The sequence below is a fragment of the Eleutherodactylus coqui genome, chromosome 1 (assembly GCF_035609145.1).
Source record: "Eleutherodactylus coqui strain aEleCoq1 chromosome 1, aEleCoq1.hap1, whole genome shotgun sequence".
In the NCBI taxonomy this organism is placed as follows: Eukaryota; Metazoa; Chordata; class Amphibia; order Anura; family Eleutherodactylidae; genus Eleutherodactylus; species Eleutherodactylus coqui.
The window spans coordinates 410,297,501-410,319,903 of record NC_089837.1 but is presented as its reverse complement, the minus strand read 5'-3'; the positions used below and the strand labels follow the sequence as shown (position 1 = coordinate 410,319,903).

Here is a 22,403-nt window from a genome sequence, read left to right as displayed (position 1 = left end):
CTTTAATAGCTCCTGCAGTATGACGTAATGCTATAGCATTACGTCATACTGCTTTTTTACAGGCAGTCTATCAAGCCACCCTGTGTGGATAGCTTGATAGGCAGTCTGCTAAGGCAGACCTGGGGCCATTCATTAGGCCCCGGCTGCCATGACACCTGCACAGATCCCCCGATCTCACCGCGGGGGGGGCTGTGCGGGACCCCCAAACAGCGTTCGGGGGATTTAAATGCCGCTGTCAGAATTGACAGCGGCATTTAAAGGGTTAATAGCGGCGGTCGGCCGAACGGCTGAGCGCGGCTATTGCCCGCGGGTGTCAGCTGTAATAAACAGCTGACGCCCGCGCTGTATGGAGGGAGATGGCAGCGCTACCTCCCTCCATACACGTCCTGCAGCTGCAGGACGTAAAAACACTATAGGGTGGTCACTAAGGGGTTAAGGACCGGGCTGTTTGTACCTAAAGGACCAGATCTTTTTTGGGGATTTTACCCATATGGTGGTTTTACTGGCCTATTTTTTTTCCTTTATCTACCTTTTTTTTTTCCCGTGACCTATAGGGCTAATTTTTAAATATTTTTTCACTTTCCTTTTTTTCACATTTTATTTGGGGGTAAGAAGCTAAAAAAAAGTTGCTTTTTTAACATTTCTAGTTATTTTTTGTTTAATTAGTAAACTTGCGCTAAAATAAAGTATGGGAACGGGTTCCTCATTTTGTTTCCGATGTTTTGATATATAATTATGGTTTTGAAATGCAGGGTGCATATGGTGAGGGTTTGGTTGGCGTTGGCTTTTGGTTATTTTATTTCTTATGTATATAGTGTTGTTTTATTCTGTAATTTTGTTGTACTTCTGTATGTAATTTAGTTTTTTACTATCTATGTCCCCCATGACGTCATGTATTATGTCTGTGGGAAATTCACATGTTTTTGTTGTTTTTTTATTTGACACTTTCCCACTGTAGCTAGGGGCATCCATAGGAGCCCCAGTTACTGGGAAAAACATCCCCCTGTAGTAACATTAGTCACTGGCAGAGCTCATTAGGGTCTTCTGGGACCCTGCAGCTCCGCTATAGCAAAGAATCCTGATAGTCACATGACCCTGGCTACCGTAGTGGAAGTTACACTTCCACTTTCGCTTTTCAGTACACAGCGCTCATTGAGCACTGTGTACTCAGGGAAGGAGAACGCAGAAAGGGTTAAAAACCCCTCCTGCCTTTTCTGGGTTATCAGCTAACTGATTACAGAAGCAGGAGGCTTTAATACCCACCTAATTTTACATACAGCTGGGCTTAAAGCCCGGGACCAGGCACTGTATATTTACAGTGCCTGGTCCTAAACGGGATAATAAAGTGATCCAGTTTAGCTCGCGCTAAAAACGCTGCACTAAGCATCCCTTCATGTTAATGGGGCTTCAGACCAGCATTTTTGCACAGCGTTGAGAATGCATGATAAAACAATGCGTGATATACTGTATTATCTATTTTCGGCGTTGCAGCATGTTTTTGCTGCCCTGCATCACCCATTTAAATGAATAGGGTGCGTTAAAAACGCTGTAAAAATGCTCACTTTAAAAACGCAGCATTTTACAAACACTTGTATGAGAGTGGTCTTAGTGGACAATATGAAGTAACTATTCTGAAAATAGTTTCCTACTAGTGATACTCGCTAAGGGCAATTGCTGGAGCGAGCATTGCCCTTAGCGAGTACCTGCCCGCTCAAAAGACAAGGTTCGGGTGCCGGCGGCGCGCATAGAGCTGCGGGGGAGAGCGGGGAGGAACGGAGGGGGATCTCTCGCTCCCTCTCCCCCCCCCCCCCCCGCTTCCCCCTGCTGACTGCCGCTACTCACCGCTCCCCTGCGCCGGCACCTGAACCTTGTCTCTCGAGTGGGCAGGTACTCGCTAAGGGTAATGCTCGCTCGAGCAATTGCCCTTAGCGAGTATGCTCGCTCATCTCTATTTCCTACCCCTCAGAAAGACAATGCACACGTCTAATGTTGGTCCTGCCTGCATGTAGATGGCTTATGTTACTTTTTTGAGGCAAAATGGAATCTTCTCCTACTGATTTTTTGCAAAATGATGGTAGTCTACATAATTGGCTTTAATTGTACATTGCCTCCCTCCTGTCCATATACTACCCAGCCCGCACACTCTGATCCGCTAACACACTCAGACTAAATACCCCTCTAATACGAACCTCACGTGCTCACCTACAGGACTTCACCAGAGAAGCACCCATTCTCTGGAATGCTCTACCCCAAGGCATCCGGACAATTCCCGATTAGAGATGAGCGAGCATACTCGCTAAGAACAATTACTCGATCGAGCATTGTCCTTAGCGAGTATCTCCCCGCTCGGAAGAAAAGGTTCAGCTGCTGGTGCGGGTGAGAGGTGAGTTGCGTCAGTGAGCGGGGGGGGGGGGGGGGGGGGTTGAGAGAGGGAGAGAGATCTCCCACACCGCTCGCCACCGGCAGCCGAACCTTTTCTTCCGAGCGGGCAGGTACTCGCTAAGGGCAATGCTCGATTGAGTAATTGCCCTTAGCGAGTATGCTCGCTCATCTCTATTCCTGATGCATGTAATTTCAGATGTGCCTTAAAAACGCACCTCTTCAGGGAAGCATACCAAATCCCCTGGCCTAGTCCCCCACCCCTCCCCACCTTCCACCCTGCCTATCACATATGACCTCTATCCCTTCACCTCCTTACTGCCCCACCCCGTTTACTTTCTAATTACTGATTTCCACATGAAATCCCCTTGTACCTCCTGTACCACCCCTACCCTGTTTGTTTCAAATTGATTGTACCTAACATTGTAATTGTTGTATTGTCTGTATTTCTCCTATGCTTGAAAGCGCTGTGGAATAAGTTGGTGCTATATAAATAAAGATTATTATTAATCGCGTTCTATGGAACTCTCTGCCTGAGGATGTGGTGATGGCAAATTCAATAAGAGGGGCCTGGACGTTTTTCTTGAGCGTTATAATCATTATTGACTTCAGAAGGGTTGTTGATCCAGGAATTATTTGATTTGCCAGATTGGGGTCAGGAAGGAATTTTTTTCCTCTCAAATAAGGAAAATTGGCCTTATCCACTTAAATGGTCACTGCACTTGTAGGGAACTTGTATCGGTAGCAAGTGAGATTGCTAGCAAAAGTCCAAATCACTTCAGTTCCCTGAAATTATGTTTTTGTGCTGAAAATATCCTCTAAAGTACTGTCCATTAGGGGTCTTCCTACCTTCTAATTTGCTTTCCACTGCCTGTTGTGCTGCCCATAGAAGTCTATGGAGAGGTGGAGGTAGAGAGAAGCAGAAACTGACACAGAAGCTGCAGCAGCTAACTAGTAAATGATTTATAACTAATGGAATCCTATCTACATGGCTCATTACTTCTCTAGTGTCCTCGCTGATTAGGTTATTTCTCGGTGGGTGTTATACAGTTAAAGGGGTTCTGACATAAAAAAAAAAAAATTTTACTCACCTTGCCTGGCCTGGCCCGATCGCCAGGCATGTCCCCTCCAGCCGGCATCTTCTTCTGTGCCTTGTAAAAGCAGAGCAGGAGCGGTCAAAAAGACCGCTTCCTGCTCTGCTCCGTCCGTCAGGCACTTCCGAGGTGAACGGACGGGCCGCCCACAGCAAGCACGTCACAAGCCGTGCTTGCTGTGGGCGGCCCGTCCGTCCTGCTGAACTCCGAGATTCTGCGCATGCGCAGTGGAGACGCGGCCCGTCCTGACTCCTGTCAGAGGGCACCTCTCCACTGCGCATGCGCGCGATCTCGGAGCGGCGCGGCTCGTGCAGGAAGAAGAGGATGACCCCGCTGCTGACAACAACAGAAGAACAGGTAAGTATAAGATTTTTATGCTTTAGCAGCCATTAAACCATGGGTTCCCTGTGTCCATTAGGCAGACCAGGGAACAATGGCTGCTAAAGCATAAAAAAATTATTTGTGTCAGAACCCCTTTAAGGAGCAGACTCTACATTTTTCTCTATATCAGCTAGTCTTCTGTCACCAACTAAGAGAGAACTGAAAATTAGAGATGCCGCCTGCAGAGGGGTAGCTGGTGAAAAATGCAGGATACAAGTCATTCATAGGCCAGAAATAGTGTACACACATGACTGCTTATCCTGAAAAGTCATCTGAAAGTTCGGGTGTGCTCTAAGCTAACAGTGCAAGTTTGTTTTGATGGGGAGAAGGGAATAAGCGGATTTCTGCAACGCTACTTATTGCCATGAGTAAGAATGTTAAAGGGGTGGTCTCGCGAAACCAAGTGGGGTTATACACTTCCGTATGGCCATATTAATGCACTTTGTAATGTACATTGTGCATTAAATATGAGCCATACAGAAGTTATTCCACTTACCTGCTCCGTTGCTAGCGTCCTCGTCTCCATGGTTCCGTCTAAATTCGCTGGCAGCTTGCTTTTTTAGACGCGCTTGCGCAGTCCGGTCTTCTCCATTCAGCACGAGCCGCTTCAGTGTGCTCCCCGCTACAGCTCTTCTGCGCATGCGCAGACGAGCTGTCACTGCTCGGGAGCGCGCTGAAGCGGCCATTCTGCACCATCCTCTGTTAGAGGAAGGTGCAGAAACTGGAGCTGCCCAGCGGAGAAGACCAGCCCAGCAGCCCCGAGAAGCCTCCCAGGTAAGTGATGGGTCGGGGGGGGCTGCCGCTGCGCCGGGCTGCGCCGCCGCTGCGCCGGGGGGGGGGGCTGCCGCTGCGCCGGGGGAGCTAGCGCTAGGCCGGGGGGGCTGTCGCTGCGCCGGGGGAGCTAGCGCTAGGCCGGGGGGGCTGTCGCTGCGCCGGGGGAGCTGTCGCTGCGATGGGGGGGGCTGTCGCTAGGCCGGGGGAGCTAGCGCTAGGCCGGGGGGGCTGTCGCTGCGCCGGGGGAGCTGTCGCTGCGATGGGGGGGGCTGTCGCTAGGCCGGGGGAGCTAGCGCTAGGCCGGGGGGGCTGTCGCTGCGCCGGGGGAGCTGTCGCTGCGATGGGGGGGGGCTGTCGCTAGGCCGGGGGGGCTGTCGCTAGGCCGGGGGAGCTAGCGCTAGGCCGGGGGGGCTGTCGCTAGGCCGGGGGAGCTAGCGCTAGGCCGGGGGGGGCTGTCGCTGCGCCGGGGGAGCTAGCGCTAGGCCGGGGGAGCTAGCGCTAGGCCGGGGGGGCTGTCGCTGCGCCGGGGGAGCTGTCGCTGCGATGGGGGGGGCTGTCGCTGCGCCGGGGGAGCTAGCGCTAGGCCGGGGGGGCTGTCGCTGCGCCGGGGGAGCTAGCGCTAGGCCGGGGGGGCTGTCGCTGCGATGGGGGGGGCTGTCGCTGCGCCGGGGGAGCTAGCGCTAGGCCGGGGGGGGCTGTCGCTGCGCCGGGGGAGCTAGCGCTAGGCCGGGGGGGCTGTCGCTGCGCCGGGGGAGCTAGCGCTGGGGAGCCGGGGGCTAGCGCCGGTTACCTGCTGTCTGGTCGGCGGCTGCGGGGCGTCTGGTCGGCGGCTGCGATGCGTCCGGTTGCCATGGAGACACAGCTGGCGGCGTCTCGGGAGCGCGCACGTCGGGCTGCAGCGAGCGACTGGGAAAGAGCCGGCGGCCATCTTGAGGAAACTTTTATAACTTGCTGAAACGCTGGAACGGTAAGTACGAACCAGCTAGAAATGTCATTTACAGGGGGGCTTAGTAATGTGTGTTTAATGGGGGGGACTGGGCAAAAAAAAAAATTAACTGCTTCCTCGAGACATCTCCTTTAAGCTCCATCATGCTCAGTCCTTCATTCCATTGAGATCTGATGCCCCTATACATGTTCTACTCATGGCCAATCTTGTAAACTTGAATGTAAGATGTATGGTCAACTTTAGGCTCTGTTCACGCTAATGTGATTAGTTGTGTTTTTCCAGGAAGCTTGACAGGTCTACATATTCCGTTCGCTGAATCCTATTTTAGAATGGGTTAGTAAGGTATCTGTCCAGTGAATCCTCTCCAAAAGACCACCTATTTGAGAAAATCACCCCCTTATCCGGACCGGACGTCCTGAGACAGATTTTCAGTTCCACCATTTATTATACATCCTGGCCATGTTATCTCTGGGAAGCCCATGCCCCTAGAAGACAACTTGGAGTAATTGCCTAATTTAGATTGAATTGTTGGAGCTTAGACTGCAGTTAACCGTACCGCTCTATATCTTCGGTACTTTATGTGGGTGTATGGTAATGTACTGTTTGATGGAAATCTACATGGAAACACACGCACGCAAAAATGCCTGAGAATATAATGCAGGCTCTGTTAATTAAAAGAAAAAAATGCCATACATATAAATTTGGGTAGAAACGTGTGTTTCCATGTGCTTATTAGACCATATATTATAATTTTTGGCCAGAAGTGGTTTTTCCAGCAATAACAGCTGATGACCAGGGCTTAGAGAAATCAGATGCACAGCAACTAGCTGATTGACGCGTTGGCTTCCATTAACCCTTTGAGTGGCAGGTTTCCTACCACCCTGTCGTGCCCACCAGGGCAGGTTTTTTAAAATGGTCTAATCATTGAATTTCAACTAGTTTTGCAGTTGCGTCTCAAGAGCCATAACTTTTTCATTTTTCCATTGACATGGCCATATGAGGGCTTGTTTTTTGCGGGACAAGTTGTGATTTTTTAAACAGGGGGGAGGAAAAAAAGAAATGGGGGAAAAAAGAAAAAAGGGGCCATGTCATTAAGGGGTTAAATAATGTATTAACTTCCTTCTCTGGGTCATTACGACGCACACGGATACCACATGTGTGATTGTATTTTTGATTTTTTACAAAGTAAAGGGAGACGAGTGTTTTTTTTTTATTTTTTTAATTTTTTTAATTTTTTTACTTTTTTTTTTTTTTTAATTTTTTTTAAATTTTTTTATTTTTTTTTGTCCCTTTAGGGGACTTCCACAGGGACCCATCAGGACCCCTGATCACATTCCGGGGGTCCGATGGTGACAGCCCTTTACATGCTGCAGTGACAGCCCTTTACATGCTGCAGTCACATAGACTGCAGCATGTAAAGGGTTAACACAGCAGAGATCGGAGGTTTTCTCTGATCTCTGCTGTAAGAGCTAGTACCTAGCTGTCCTCTGACAGCTAACAACCAGCTCTCCCTGCCACAGAGACCATCGTCAGAAGCAAGCCGATGGTCTCTATGGCAACGTGTAAACAAAGCAGGACATTGCCAACATGTCGGCAATATCTTCTGCTGGTTTTTCAAAGCCCTTGCACTGCTCTCTGTGGGTCTGTGCAGGCAGAGCACACTGCTACAGCTTGTGGCATTGTGCGCTGCAGCTCCCATAGTGATACATAGCCCGGAAATCTTCCGGGCTATGTCACTATGAGCAGTGGAGCTCGTCCCGGAAAATTTCCGGGCGTGCCACTCAAGGGGTTAAAGGGGTTCCGTCCTGTTTGAAAGTTGTTCACTAAGTACAGGATAGAGGATAGCTTTCAGGTTGGTGGGGTCCAACCATCGGTCCTGAGAATGGGGCTCTGGCAAGTCCCAAAGTGAGTGCAGCAGTGATCGTACATTGGTGCCACCACTTTATTCACTTCAGCGGGACTGACTGAGACAGCTAAATACACACATTTTTCCCATTAAAGTGAACGGAGCAGCGGTGCGTATGTGTGTCTACTGTGGCCTTCGCTTTGGGATACCCAGGAGCCCTTTTTCAGAATCAGAGAGGGACCCAGCAGTTGGTCCAAGATCTATCTAAACCTTCCTGTGGATAGATGGGATACCTTTCAAACATGACAGAGCCCCTTTTAAATAAATGTTATTGTCCTTTTAGAGCTCCCTTTTAAATTTCTTACCTCATAGCGTGAAAATGGTAGGATTTCATGTGTGTGTGTTTTTTTTTTTCTGTCTTGTTTTTTGGTTTTTTTTATATATACAAATTGTGACAGAACATTTAAAAAAAAAAATCATTAATATTCCTGACTATGTACAGCATGAAAACAAGGTCATTTTCTGTTGACACATCCCCTTTAAGATGTCTCCACCAGGCTCACTAGTCCTACCGCCACTGTTGCAGTGATGTCTTTTGAGGCAGCGCAGAGGGTATTACAAGGGTGAAGGTCATCTATCAGTATTGTACTTGGATCTGTTAGAAGTACTGGCCTATGTCTGATCTTTCAGGATGTGTGTGGGATGGATCACAATGATGTCTTGTACTCTGATCTTCTTTCACAAAGGGCTTCTCAGAGAATGGATGTCTTTTGGCAAACTAAAGTTTGTTTTAGCTCCTCTGATGCCGCTAACAGCAGTTTAAAAAAAAAAAAAAAAATTAGAATTAAAAAACATGAATGGTTATAAAATGATATTAGCGGAATTACCCGGATTCACACAGGTCTATATTGTGTATAACTTTGTCTGCTACTACCGTAATATGAAGCCAACATCTTTATAGCACCGAAGTAACCACATGGGTAAATAAGGATTTCAGCTCATGTTTGCTTTTTATATTCTGCTTTTTATTTATTTTTATCCAAAAATGTCGAAAATGATAGGTCCTAGAGAGCTGAAACCAAGTCTACAACCTTCCAAAGTATATATATATTCAATATAGTGTTTACATTCTTTTTTTGTAGAGCAAAAAAATCAGCCCCTAAAAGGGGTTGTCCTTTTACTGCAAAACTCGGCATGCAGTTACATCTCAGCAGATATACAAATGATTACAGTTGTAGTGATTAGATGAACGGTCTTGCCACCTGAGGTGCTAAAAGTGGCTCCCCCTTGGCCTATGAAAAGGCTCTCAGAGGCTCCTTGTGTGTAGTGACCTCTTCTTCCGCTTGTGTAGAGCTTGTTAACCACTAGACGCCTCTATGACACAATCAAGGAGATTTCACCCAGCTAAGAGTCTGAGAGGGGGCGCATTATTGGGATGTGAGATGCTGGATGATGTATCGATGAGTTGCCCACCACCTGGGCCATTCTGACCAGACTGTAAGGAGGTGTTAGGACCAGTGGATGCGTGAAGGCACGCACAAAAGCTAACCGGGCTCGGGATACCCTCGACAGACAACCAGGTGAGGGGTAATTCGTCATGTCTAGTGGTCAACTAGCTCTACCAAGAGATAAAGAGGTCACTACACACAGGTGGGCTCTGAGAGCCTTTTATAGGCCAAGGGTGGAACCACTTTTAGGGCCTCAGATAGTAAGACTGTTCATTTAATCACCACAACTCTAATCCATTGTACATCTGCCTGAGATGTCAGGCCTCGCGCACACAGGTATTTTTGTACAGCGTTTAGCGCTGCCTTTTTAAGCACAACGCTAAACTCTGTACAACGCTCCCATTCATTTCAATGGGGCTGCTCACACAAGGCTGAAAACACAGCGTCTCCAACGCTGCGCCTTGACAGCGTTGCATGTTCTATTTTTGGCCGTTTTCAGCCCTGCGTTGCCCATTGAAATGAACGGGCAGCGGTTTCAGCACTGCTGAAAATGCGGCATAACTTGGTACCGTGCTTTTGGCAGCGCTAAACGCCCTGAATAAAAATCAATACTCCCCTTGCAGGTGATGTCGCTGGCCCCAGCAGTGCTCTCGGGACTTGTCAGCTTTTAAAGGAACTTTCGCTGGTAACGGAGATTCTAAATCCCTGCCTCCAGCGAGAGATTGCTCTGATGGGCTGAGTGACAGCTGGCTTAACCAATTGGAGCCGGTGCTGTATACATCCAATCACAGCCATTCATTCATTGGCTCGGCCGGCTGTCACTTAGCCGACTCGGCTAATCACAGCAATCTGCTGGCTTCGCAAGGTCCCGACATCGGCTTCACCTGCTAGGTGAGTATTGATTTGGGTGGGTGGGTGTGTGTGGGTGTGGGTGTGTGTGTGTGTGTGTGTATTTCTAATATCCTCTTAGAAACATACACAGTTTTTGGCGGATGAGACCATTTATACTCATTATCACATTTTTTTCTTTCCTTAGCTAGAGAATGAAGACGACTCTTCGGAAACCCCAGCTGTAGAACAGCCGTCGACCTCGACACAAGCTTCTCAAGCTTGCCAGACCAGCTCTGCATGTGCAGCAGACACCTCTCCACCGCCATACAGCAGTATAGTCGTGGACAATGGTGTAGACACAGGTATGTACGGTATTATTTGTGATTGCTTCAGCTCAGTTGTTGGCTTTCTCATTCATGCATGTTGATCAACCAAATAGAAGCTTAATTGTAGTCCAATAGAGAGCTTTATAATCCTGCATTGATGTAGCTTAACTCTTCATATGCAGTAATCTAGTAGTGTGTTTATCACAGTTTTTAGTTTTGTTATTCATTGTTATATTTAATTAGCAGATATACCGTAAAAGACCTATCCATTTTTACGGGACTCAGCGTGTCTGACTCTCTATTCTCAGCAAAGACTTGGCACAACAGGAGCCTTTCTCTCAAACTCTACGAGGTCCTGCTGACCCTATAAAGGACCCTCTACGAGGTCCTGCTGACCCTATAAAGGATTGCTAATTCACTTGACAGTTGTCCTAACGATCAGTCCTATGCTTTCGCACAGGAGTGATAATTACTCACTGAAAGATGGGCGGAGCACGTTGGACATCTCTTCCGGCTGCCTGCCTCCATTCAGATTAAACAGGTAGTCGTTCGTAGATGAATGACTGCCTGTTTACACAGGATGATAATGTCAGGTTTTTATGCCTCCACAAAAATGTAGTGCAAATAAGACCAAAGTGTGAGTCTAAATTGAAACATATAGGCAAATAATATAAACTATAGTTATTCTACTCAGTTATACAAAAAATACCAATTTCCTTCAGGCCAAATTCACATGGCGAGGTCGGATTCCACATACGGGTGAGCCCTGCTCCCCCTTCCGGATCTGTCTTGCACAGTATAGATGACGTCCACAGTGACAGCTGCGGATCGGACGGCTTCCATTGACTTCAATGGAAGCCACATACGCTGAAATAGAGCATGCTGCGATTTTCCCTCCGCGAGTGGAAAATCACAATTGATTTCTACCCATGGACAGGGATAAGCAATTTTCGTTAGCAGGTCTATGGGCAGTATTTGCTGCGGAATGCGGAGGTGGACGCCCGCTCCGGACTCCACAGTGCAGATATGCCTGTGTACATTGGGCCTTACACTAAAGTGTGGTGAAGTGAGCAGCATTCCTATATACTGAAGTGCACACACAATAATGCACCAGTGTATGAGTGGAGTTTAACCCTTTCCAATTCACTGTCTGACGTCTAAAGGCATTCTGATTGAAGGCTGTAAAGCTCCGATGTCGGAAGACGTCAGGCAGCGTATTATTACTGTATATTACTGGCCGCTCTGTTGTCGGGGGCCTCTGCGGCATGTCACATACTGCAGTACTGGCTCTAGGCAGCAGATGGCGCCATTGTATAATGGCAGAAAGAGAAAACCCCCCCCTAGGAAACCCTGAATCCAAAACTGGATTGCAAAGCGTTAATAGTACATGGCACTTATATCATGACATCTAAGGCCGACCGAAATGAGAGTAGAAAATGAGGACCTGACCCCACATATATTGCAAAATTGCTGTAATCCTCAGGGTTTTCTACCAGATTGCTGTATCTTAAAACTCCATTCTTATAACTCCCCTTTAATTGAAAATAAATTCTATTAACAAAACCTTCCAGCGCTACTAATTAGTCTGGAACGTTGTCTACATTTTCTTCATACCAAATAAAGCTACATATAATGAGTCTGAAGTCCTGGTCTGAAGGAGGGGATATGAATGAATATATAGGATGATACACATTCGTGCCGGTATCGCCCATTCATGCTGTTATACAAGAAGCGTTATTAGTGAGCACTAGGTTGTCCGGCAGTGCCCAATGATACAGACATAATTCTGTCAGTTCTAGCATGGCCTGTCTGGGTGATCTCCCCATTAATTCCTGAACACAGGGCTCTTCAGTTCTGGCTGCTCTCTTCCAAGAAGCCCAGATAATGGGCTGATTCAGTTGATGTAGATGGCACCATTTGTTTAGCGGGCACAACAATTATAGAAGACTGCCTACATTGTTTCTTAACTTGGCAGCGTTCAGTATTTCATTTTATCATAACCCTGATTAGTGCTTGAGAAGTCGTTGCTGAGCTAAATCTTACCTTTTTAGTATTGAAGGTTCATAAGATCACATTTCTGATCTGCAGCAATATCCGTATAGCCCCATATTTCAGACGAGCCTCGCAGCTATAGGAGAGCTATACATATTTTCACTATCAGACTTTAATACTACATCAGCATGCTTGTTTGTTTTTATTAACCCCTTAAGGACCAAGTGCGGTAAATATATGGTCCTGGGCTTTAATCTCTGCTGATAGTAAAATTACAGTACAGAATTAAAGCCTCTGCTCATAAGAACCTGCTAAGAACCTGGAGGCAAAGGGAGAAGCTGTTTTCAACGGCTTCTGCCTTCTCCTTTCCCGGGTACATAGCGCTATGTACTAAAAAGTGTTTCTTTCACTACGCGAGCCGGTGATCACGTGACCGCTGGAAGCCCCCTTGCACTGCAGAGTTGTAGGGTTCTAGCAGACCCTGATCAGCTCTGTTAGTGACTACTGTCAGTAAAGGGGAGGTTTCCCCCTGTAACTGGGGTCCTGTGGGAAAGTGTAAAATAAAAAAAAGCCCATGTGAATGGTCTTATATGACGTCATGGGGGACATAGATTGTAAAAAAAAAATTGTTAATTTTTACATATTTTTATTTTTTTTTTTAAATTACTGAATAAGATAAAAATATATACATAAAGAAAATAACCCTAAGCTGACGCCAACCAAAACGGTCAGCGTATGCGCCCTGTAATCCAAAACCATATATATTACATATTAAAACGTCCAAAACAAAATGAGGAACCCATTACTGTACTTGATTTTAGTGTAAATATGCAAATTTAGAAAAATTTAGAAAAAACAACAAACTATAAATGTTAAAAAAAAGCATTTTTTTTACCCTCAATCTTTACCCCCAATAAAATAAAAAAGAGAAAAAAAAGTCAGTGAAAAAAGACATAAAAAAATCGCCCTATACGTCACGGAAAAAAGAATGCAGTAAAAAAATAATTTTGGTAGCTAAAGGAAAACAATTGCGCAGTAAAACCACATGGGTAAAATCCCTAAAAAGTATCTGGTCCTTAAGGGGTTGGAGGGCTTGTACCATGAAAAACATTGTTTTGTAGTTACATCCAGACCGTAATTATAAAGATTTCTTTGTATTTACACCTATTAAAAAAATGTTTCTATCCCCAAATATTCCAGGACTGTTAGAATAGCGCCACCTGCTGTGTTATCCACCCTCTGTTCTACTGGATAGAAATAATGCTGAGCTTAGTCAGAACGATTATGTTTAAACCAGCGGAAGTGAACGATAATCTTTTGGTCTAAACCTGAGCCAACAACTGATCGACCAATGAGAATCGTTCGCTTCTCTTCCGTCGTCCCCTTTCTGCAGGTATAAAACCCATCATTGGCTCGTTCGGTTTAAATCCCAAACGTTCCGCCCCTGTACTCGCTTATAAAGGAATTAAACGATTCTCGTTTGAATGAGCCAACAATGTATTTGACTAAACGGGCTGCATAAGTGCTAACAAGGTAGCGGTGACGAGAATCGGCTCATCTAAAAGGACCCTAAAGCCTGAGCAGGTGTGTCCACCTTGGCCTGAGATGGACCAGACACAGGAGGGCTCTGCAGGCAGCACGATGCTAACATTAGTCCTGGTATATCTGGGATACAATTTATTCATTTTAAGAAGTGTAATTACAAATTACAAAAAATGTTTAGAATTATGAGCTGGATTTAACGATATAAACTCTATTTTTCACTAGATAACCGCTTTAATGTAGTAAAATAACCCTTATTTTGTTCTTTTCATTGCTAGAAGCGCACAATGAGTTCTACCCGGTACCACCTCCCTATAGCGTTGCAACCACTCTTCCAACGTACGATGAAGCTGAGAAGGCTAAGGCCGCGGCTATGGCTGCTGCTGCAGCTGAAGCTGCTCAGAGGGTAAGCGATTTATTGTTTGCTGTTTTTTTTAAATATTTTATCCTATAACATTATGGGTGGTACTTGCGATGAATATTCACCTTTTTATTGTCTAACAGATAGCAGTAGTGGGGTCCATTAGCTGACTCGCTGATTTCTTTAACTTGCATTGAAATAAGCCTAATGCCCATACACCCCCCTTTGTGTCCAGCTCACGGACCCCTAAGCTGGGTTGACACTATCATTGCGGTATGCATCACTATTCTTTCTGTCAAAAATTCTAGGAACCCTGATGGACCCTGCTAAAGTCAATGGGATCCATGTCTGCATTTATCGGACTATGGATCCATCACAGCATAATGACTTCATTGGAAGACATGATGCAAGTGTGACTAGACCCTTACAATGCAGCGGTTTCAGCTCCTAGAGTGGTTTTTAATTACTTTTATCTTTGGCAAATCTGTTAATGCATTCAGGAGATCAGTTTATAACTGGAAGAATTATTCTTCTTGAAGTCTGGAGAAATAGTTGACAACTCCTGTGGAATCTGTAATGGACGGCATTTCTTTTGTAGATTTTAACAAACAAGCAAAGTAATAAAGTACTGAAAAGAAGTCTAGGGCATAATGACAAAACTAACATAATGATAAACAAAAAGTCTCTAAATAGAATTTTCATTCATTTCCATGTAACCTTTCCTTATTTCTAACTACATTGACATTTCAAAGTTTCTGTATTTGAGAATGTATGAAGTAATGTACCTACAGGAACACTAAGACCCCCTCACACAGGCGCTTTTTACCGTGATCAATGGCTGTGATTAGTGTATCAAGCCCTGGCTCTGATTGGGTGAGCCAGCACTCGAGAACCAATGAGAGCAATCTCTTGCTGGAGGCAGGGCTTTCAATTCCCGTTACCAGCAAGAGATGCTTTGTCGGCGCTGACAACTGCAAGCAAGCCTGCAGCAACGCCAGAGCACAGCAGCAGGGACCCGGACGGCGCCTGTTAGGGGAGTATTGTTTTGTTTTTTTTTCCTTCAGCTTCCTTGGCTGCGTTTTCGCCTGTGTGAAGGAGGCCTTATAGTCCGTAATGTAGAATGTTTTGTAGGTATTTATGTATTCTCTTTTACTTATAGCTGACAAATCCTTGAAAAGTATTTTCAAGTAGAACAATCCCTAATTATTATGATATTATGCATGAAGCAAATGGGAAGAGTTAGCTGCTTTATGCAGAATAATTAGATAGCGGAAGGCTAGGGATGAATGACTGATGACCTCTGATCTCTAATGTAATTCAGTCTGCAGCTGGCCATATTGATGTGAGATGAGAGGTTCCTTAGATAGACAATTGGCTGCCGGTACTCTTGGCCTGTAGCACTGCAAACCAAACATAAAACAAAAGCAAGGCAAAGATCATCACATGCAAAAAATACAATCCTGCGAATGCTCCTATAACATCCAACATTAGGGAAAAGCAGGCTACTAGTTATATCTAGTTCTAGAGTCTGTGATCTCCTTAAAAACGTATTCATGTGTTGTTAACATAATGTTTGTCACTTATATACTATGTTGACAAAAGTATTGGGACACCCATGGAAGGTTTTGAAATTCTGTTTTATTCATTGTTCAATACAATGTTGGACTGACTTTGGCTTCAGTGACTGCAGTAACCCTCCTAGGCTACTCTCAACCAAATTCCGATAGATGTGTGGAGGGATTTGTCTCCATTCCTACAAGAGCTTCATATAGTGATGCGGGGCATGATGGGCGTGTTCGGATCCATCTTCTAGTTCATCCCAGAGATGCTCAATGGATTGAGATCCGGACTTTGTGCTGGCCATTGAGGTTTACCAAAGTAATACCAAAGGATCAATAATGCCACATTGTCCAGAATGTCTGTGTACCCATTAGCGTTGATGGTGGACTTCACTATAACCAACGACTCTAGTACTCCCCAGCTGAAATGCCCTGATATCAGAACCTCCTCAAGACTTTACTGTTGCAACGATGCAGTTGCATAGAAACCGCTCTCCAGGCAACCACCACACCCAAATGTGGACATCTGAATGGAAATGGTGTCCTGTGATTCTTCTGTCCACAACATTTGCTTCTACTCATTGACGGTACAAGAATGCCACTTCAAGCACCATTGCAGGTACTTTTGTACATGCACTGCTGTGATTTTGGCTTGTGTGCAGCTGCTCGTCCATAGTAATACTTCACATGTGGTTCCTTGGTTCTGGTGCTATGGATGTTCTAATAGCCTGTGAGACCTCCTGAGTGTTTCAGCAGACGATGTGTGTGAAGCCTTCACATCTTATACAAGACTTCATTGTCCACATTCTGTCAGTTTGCAAGGTCTCCATGAACGTGGCTGCACTGCACACACCAGATGTTTTCCATTTGGGATTAACATTGTCAACGGTGGACGGTCCAAAAGTGTGGTGATGCCCTGTAGTAATTTGATTAACATCGTACCACCATACCCCATTGGAAGTTTGTTAGCTCTGCACCTTGTGACATTCTCATGGTTTCTGTACTAAGATATGCCTCTGTGATACTCTACTTTATACCTTATGCTTACACATTAGATTTCCATAGCCCCTTCGCCTGACCGCACTGGATTGGTGGGTGTTCCAATACCTTTGTCAACATAGTATAACCCCTTTATAAAGAAGACCTGTGACCTCCTCTGGGAAGTGAATCTGGCTGCATACTCTTACAGCTCAGTTCTCATGGATATCTGCACTGTTTTATTCTTCCAGTCCCTCACTCCTATTCGCTTCAGAGCCTAAGGCTAGTCCGTTGTCGTGTGGGAGGTCTCCACCACCCAGTGTCAATCAAGCATCACCTCAGCCATTGACACTGTCTGGTGGAGACCTCCCATGTGAGAATTAATTAATATTGGGCTGCAAAACTAACTGAAGTAATTGCGGGTGAACTGGAAGTAGAAGAAAAAATAAAAACCATGTAGGATTCAGTGAGGACTAAACTGCAAAGGTATGCAGCCAGTTTCACTTAACAAGTCTTTGATTGGACAGCCCCAAATTTCGGCTTGGTCCCCACTGACAGTACCAAGGTAATTAGAAAATATCTATGTAGTTATACAGGATGTCCCGCTTGATGGAGGCCTGGAAAAATCGACTATAACTCCAAAATTAGAGAACTCCTTTTAATGAAATTTTGTCAAAACTTACTCAATGAGAATCTGGAACCCCTCATAACATGTTCGTCAAGCACTCCTTAATCCGACTGCTGTTGTGCACACAGAGGCAATTGCTGGCAGGAAAAACGGAATGGCTACTTTGGGTGACTAGCATAGCGGTTTCGCTCGGCAAATCATGCTACCCTGACGGTAAAATGTTTCTTCAGTCATGTAGGCAAAAGTAGCCTGTGCTGCCCATATCATACTAGGGTGTGTAAGAGCGTGTAATAATTTTGTGCACCTAATGGAGAACAGGCTACATTGAATCCACCAGCAAAGTGTTGTATACAAAAACTAGAAACAGGAAAATTGTTGGAAGTTAATGGTGGAGGCAGGCCGAAAATGACACAAGATATGGTGCAGAATGTTATAGACAGATTGTTGAGCCAATGTGCATAAAGACTCTCTTGAAGAAGCCAACAGATGGGGACATCCAAGAGAACATGCCCAAAAAGCTTGTCTTCATGTATACCGAGAGACTGCTGTGCATGAACTGAAAGGGTCCCGAATTAAAAGAAATGCCTTGTTAACTGTTGTTGGTTTGAAGCATTTGTCATCAACGATCCAAATATTCTTGATGTCACATGGTTTACAGACGAGGCATGGTTTCACTTATCTAGCTATGTAAACTTTCAAAATACACTGTTCTAAAAGCCTCCCAAATCCACCAAACCCCTCTTCGTCCTGAAAATATTGGCATCTGTTACATGAAATCACGGTGATGCACGACTGGCCCCTTTTTTTGAAAGTGCAGAGTATGTGGAGACCTTCCATGAGTTCAAAAATCAATTGCATGATGAGGAAATTGGCATCGCCAACTTTCAACAGAACGGGGCAACCTGTCATACCTCCAATGCGACCATGCCTGAGATCCAAGCTTTTCTTTGAGGCTCGAATCCTTTCTAATGGACTTTGGCCACCACAGTTTCTTGATTTGACCTCCCCATGTTTTATTTTCTGGGGGAAGATGCCTCCTGAAGGGGAAAGCCTACTGCAATTAGCCACAAATTCAAAAGGAACATTATGCAAGAATTGCTGCAGTGATGCTGGACTTGCTTACCAGAACATTCAGCAATACGGAGCCTCGAGTCCAGGCATGCGCAACCAAACGGTGGGTACTTCCAGCACACATTATGAGGGCTTCCTGATTCTCATTGAGTAAGCTATGTTTTAACCAAATGTCATTAAAATGTGTTCATTAGTCTTGGAGTAATAGCTTATCTTTTTGCAGGCCTCCAGTGTATATATAGAAAAGCAAAAAACACAAATCCCTCCCCTAAAAAATGTTTTACATGCTCATTTGGCCTTTTTCACTCGGATGATAATAATAATGAATTTGATTTCTAATCCCTGAAATCCCTATAACTTCAACACTAAAGTGAGTTTATATTTTTGTGTTTGAAATGGGAGATTTTCCATTTAAAAATATGATTTAAAAAAAATCTAGTTTGCCGCTATCTTCCTTGTTTCTTGGCCACGAAAAGAAGCGAAACTTGCAATGAATGTTACAGATCTTTAAGTACCAAACAGATAGCAGATCTTGGATGTGTTATCCTCTTTTATGTGCGTGTTCTCTTCCAGCAGCTCTTGACTCAATTGTGGTTGTAGAGCCCATTACTTGAGTTTGTTATCTGCTAATGTTGTTTTATGCCATGTGAGAGAGCAGTACTTAGAGCTATCTCCTTCTATGAGCCCATTTCAGCACACGGGGAGTTGTTCTAGACAGTTTCAGTCTGTCAGCCCAGCTCAATTACACAGTATGAAATAGTTTCCTCTTGTGTGAGATAAAGAGAACGGCGTCTGATGAGTTGCTGTACTTAAGCGCTTTTACAATGCAAAATCAAAGCCACAAAGTAGGTTTTCTTCAGCCTTGGTTTCTTCTTAACACTTTTCTGTAGTTACATACTTTCTGAACAGAATTGTTCCAAGTGCACAACAAAGAAGAGCTTAAACACTCTTATGTCTTACTATGTCATACTAACACTCGCGCAGAAGAGTTCACAATTATGTGTTATTCTGTTATGCTATACCAAGGCCGCTTTCACATCTGCGCCAGAAGCAAAAGTACCACATGCGGCGCTTTTTCATTTGGTAAAATTCTGGACAGCTGAGCGGGAATCACAAGGATTCCATTATAGCCAATGGCGTCCATTCTGCGCTGTTCGAATCCGTCATAAATTGGAACCCTTTCGGCCAGGGGGTTTTCCTCTTCTGCTCCCATAACGGAACAGGAAAATGGAATCCCTGACGCAGATGTGAAAGCAGCCTAACCCTCATACAGCTAGATTCTTTTAATCTGGTACCTAATCTATAAAGTTTGGTAGTTTGGCATGGACCAGACATAAGGGTGGTTTCACATCTGCACCTGAATTTCCGGAATCCCCATGGCCAGATGGCTTTGTCTTGGGACCGAACCGAACAGCGCTGGCCGGGCCCCATTGACTATAACCCCCATTGATTTTCAGCCAGTACTTTGTGCCCGATCTGCGACGGAACATCCAACTGGAGGTTGCAACGCAGATGTGAAACCACTCGAAATATATGCATTTTTACTAAAATCGGAAGAGTAGACCGAAAAGCATATTTAACAACTGCTTTCACACCTGTGTTGGGGTCAGTTCTGTATGCTGGTCAAGGCAACAGCTCAGTAATCCATTTAGGATACGCCAGGGCCACTGGACAAATATGTTGGCAGCCCAACTGCCCAGCGTGCGGTTGCGTTTCATATTGGGCAGAAGAGTATGTCTGGACAACCTCCTTAACCCAATTCAATGTTCAACATGCCTGATCCTTTTCTCCCAACATCTGCCTCTCAGATTACTAGATGACTCTACCAAAATGACCTTCTTCAAATGTGAATGGCTAATTTAAAGAGTACCGACATATTTCTCCATCAATCAATAGTACAAGGGAATATAAGAAGCTCTGTAAAATATCGTATTAGAGCTATTGGTTTTTTCTTTTTCAACACTTATTAGTCACTTTTCCTCCTTTCTTGCCTCCTGCACCAATCACTCACTTTGCTGTACCAATAGTCGTTTGTGAGGTGGACAAGTTTAAAGCTAAATTTTATTTCTCCATCACTTGCCATGTTTCGACCAGCGTGGTTTTGTCAAGTTTGGTAGAGTGCACCAAGGTTAAAACATGGCAGATGATAGAGGAATAAAATTTGGTTTTAACTTGTGCACCTGATAAGTTGTCCCAAATTATAGTATTTGTACAATAGACCTGTGGATTTCAGGTTTGATGACTTGGCTTAGGTTAACCCTGAAACGCTGAGTCCATGAAATGATGCTACTGATACCCTTAATTATCATATCACTCCAATCAGATTACAGCTGTAGCCTATAGAAGTCCACGTTTATCTTCCCCCAGCAACTCTGTCCACCGTCTGTCTCTTCCTCCCAATTCCTCCTCTTCCCCTCCCATAGACTTCTACAGCTGTAATCCTGATCTGTCTGTGCTCAGAAGAGAAGGCTCTGATAAGTGTAAAAAGAAGCAGTTTTCTCTAATAAGATATATTACAGGGTTTCTTATACTCGCTTGTATTATTGATTTATGACTAAGGTTAAAAATGTAGTTTCTCTTTAAGGTTGGAAAGATAAATGCAGTTTTTGAGCCAAAGAGAAGTGGATCCAGCAGGAAGGATATGAGTCTGACCTTTTATATTTCCCATTCCTTTTGAATCTACTTTTGGCTTTGGTTCTGAAAACTGCAACTAAAACTCCTGGTGTGTTTCCAGTCTAAGACGGATCATATTGGCCTTCTTGTTGCTTTAGACTCTGTGTGAAATAGTGCATTGAAAAGTTTAGTACTTGAAATAATTGGAGCATCTGCTGGTTGGAAATACACCGACTTATCATCTCTGACTCCACTGTGTATGTCCTCTAATTTAATAGGACTACAGTTCATGTATGTGGTTAGACCTGTGACATTAATACAATTCTATGCTTTCTATTAGTGTAATGAAATTATGTTATCCGGCATGTGATTTGAAAGGTTAAGGAGTATCTTGGAAGATAGTACACAATCCTTCTCTCTTAGGTCATTCTTGAGTATGTCTTATTAATGCTTTCAGCCTTAAGAAGTTGTTGAAGACCCATATGTGTATTACTTCTACTATTACTACAGTTGCTAACATTTTTGTAATAGACTTTCCATAAAAAGATACCGATCTGGTAGATGGTCGTGTGTCCAACTTGCCAAATATCCTGAACTTCCCCTGATGCACGTATACAACCCAAGAACCTTCGCCACATCAGCAGCTGCACCAGTAACAGTTGTCTGAGAAGATTGGTGCATGCTGCTGATTTGCATGTACACTCTGAACCGAGAAGGCTCCTCAATTGTGTGCATGACGTCATCGGACGTTGGGGATAGGTTACAGCTTGGATAAGTAATCGGTAGCATGTTATATCTTTTTAGTGGTAAGTAAAGAGGATGAACCCCACATTTGGGTCTCCGACAACCCCTCCGATTCCTCTGTCTCCTTTTTGGTATAACTTAATTTATTTTCAAGTTTTCGATGGAGCTTCTTGACAACTGCAATAATCTTAATAATGTAGTTGGTTAATCATTTGAAGGCTGAGAAACTGGTAAACTGTGTTACTTTCTTCCTGGTCAACGACCTAACTGCGTCAGTTCTTTTGTCTTGTGTCTTTGTTTTACATGCTAAGCACGGCCAAATTAGAGAGTCTAGAAGTCTGTTTGATGAAATATTCCTCAGTCCTTCAGAGGTATGGAACCGTTTTAGACTTTGATATCAATGTCTTTCATGCTGAGATGTGAACTTTCTTCCTGTTTCCATCTGTTGTTATTAAAGGCTTAGATAATGAACTGTCCGCCATAGATTATTGCATGGTAATTCTTTCCTTTTGTCCTACTGCCCTCCTCTTATTAAGTGTCCTACCTTCCATATAATGGGTACTGTGAGTCTTCAAATGTCAGATTAAAAGGTGGAACATGAAGATGATAGGAAGATTGCATCCTTATCTAGAAAAGCAAATGTTCCGGTTTGTAGTGAATTATTGTCAGCTATAAATGGGTCTGGTGGCGTTCAGCCTGGGAATCGGGACGTGTAGAAGGAGCTCTCCTGACAGTGACGAGCACGGGATATCATGCAAGAAGATTTCTCAATGTGTTCGGAAATCTCTCAGTGACCTGATTCTTTCATTTTTGTCATTACTGAAGCAAGAAAAACCCCAACATTACAAAATCTGATGTGAGAATAGATGTGTGTGTGTGTCACCAGCTAT

General features: G+C 44.6%; 1 protein-coding gene across 1 annotated transcript in view; it reads left to right on the top strand.

Annotated features, from left to right (window-relative positions):
* Positions 1 to 22,403, top strand: part of NDFIP2 (Nedd4 family interacting protein 2) — a 105,338-nt gene that overhangs the window by 24,586 nt on the left and 58,349 nt on the right. Inside the window, exons 2-3 of the mRNA XM_066580755.1 lie at positions 9,905 to 10,061; positions 13,838 to 13,965. Coding sequence (XP_066436852.1) covers positions 9,905 to 10,061; positions 13,838 to 13,965 — 285 coding nt within the window. The remainder of the gene's footprint in view (positions 1 to 9,904; positions 10,062 to 13,837; positions 13,966 to 22,403) is intronic.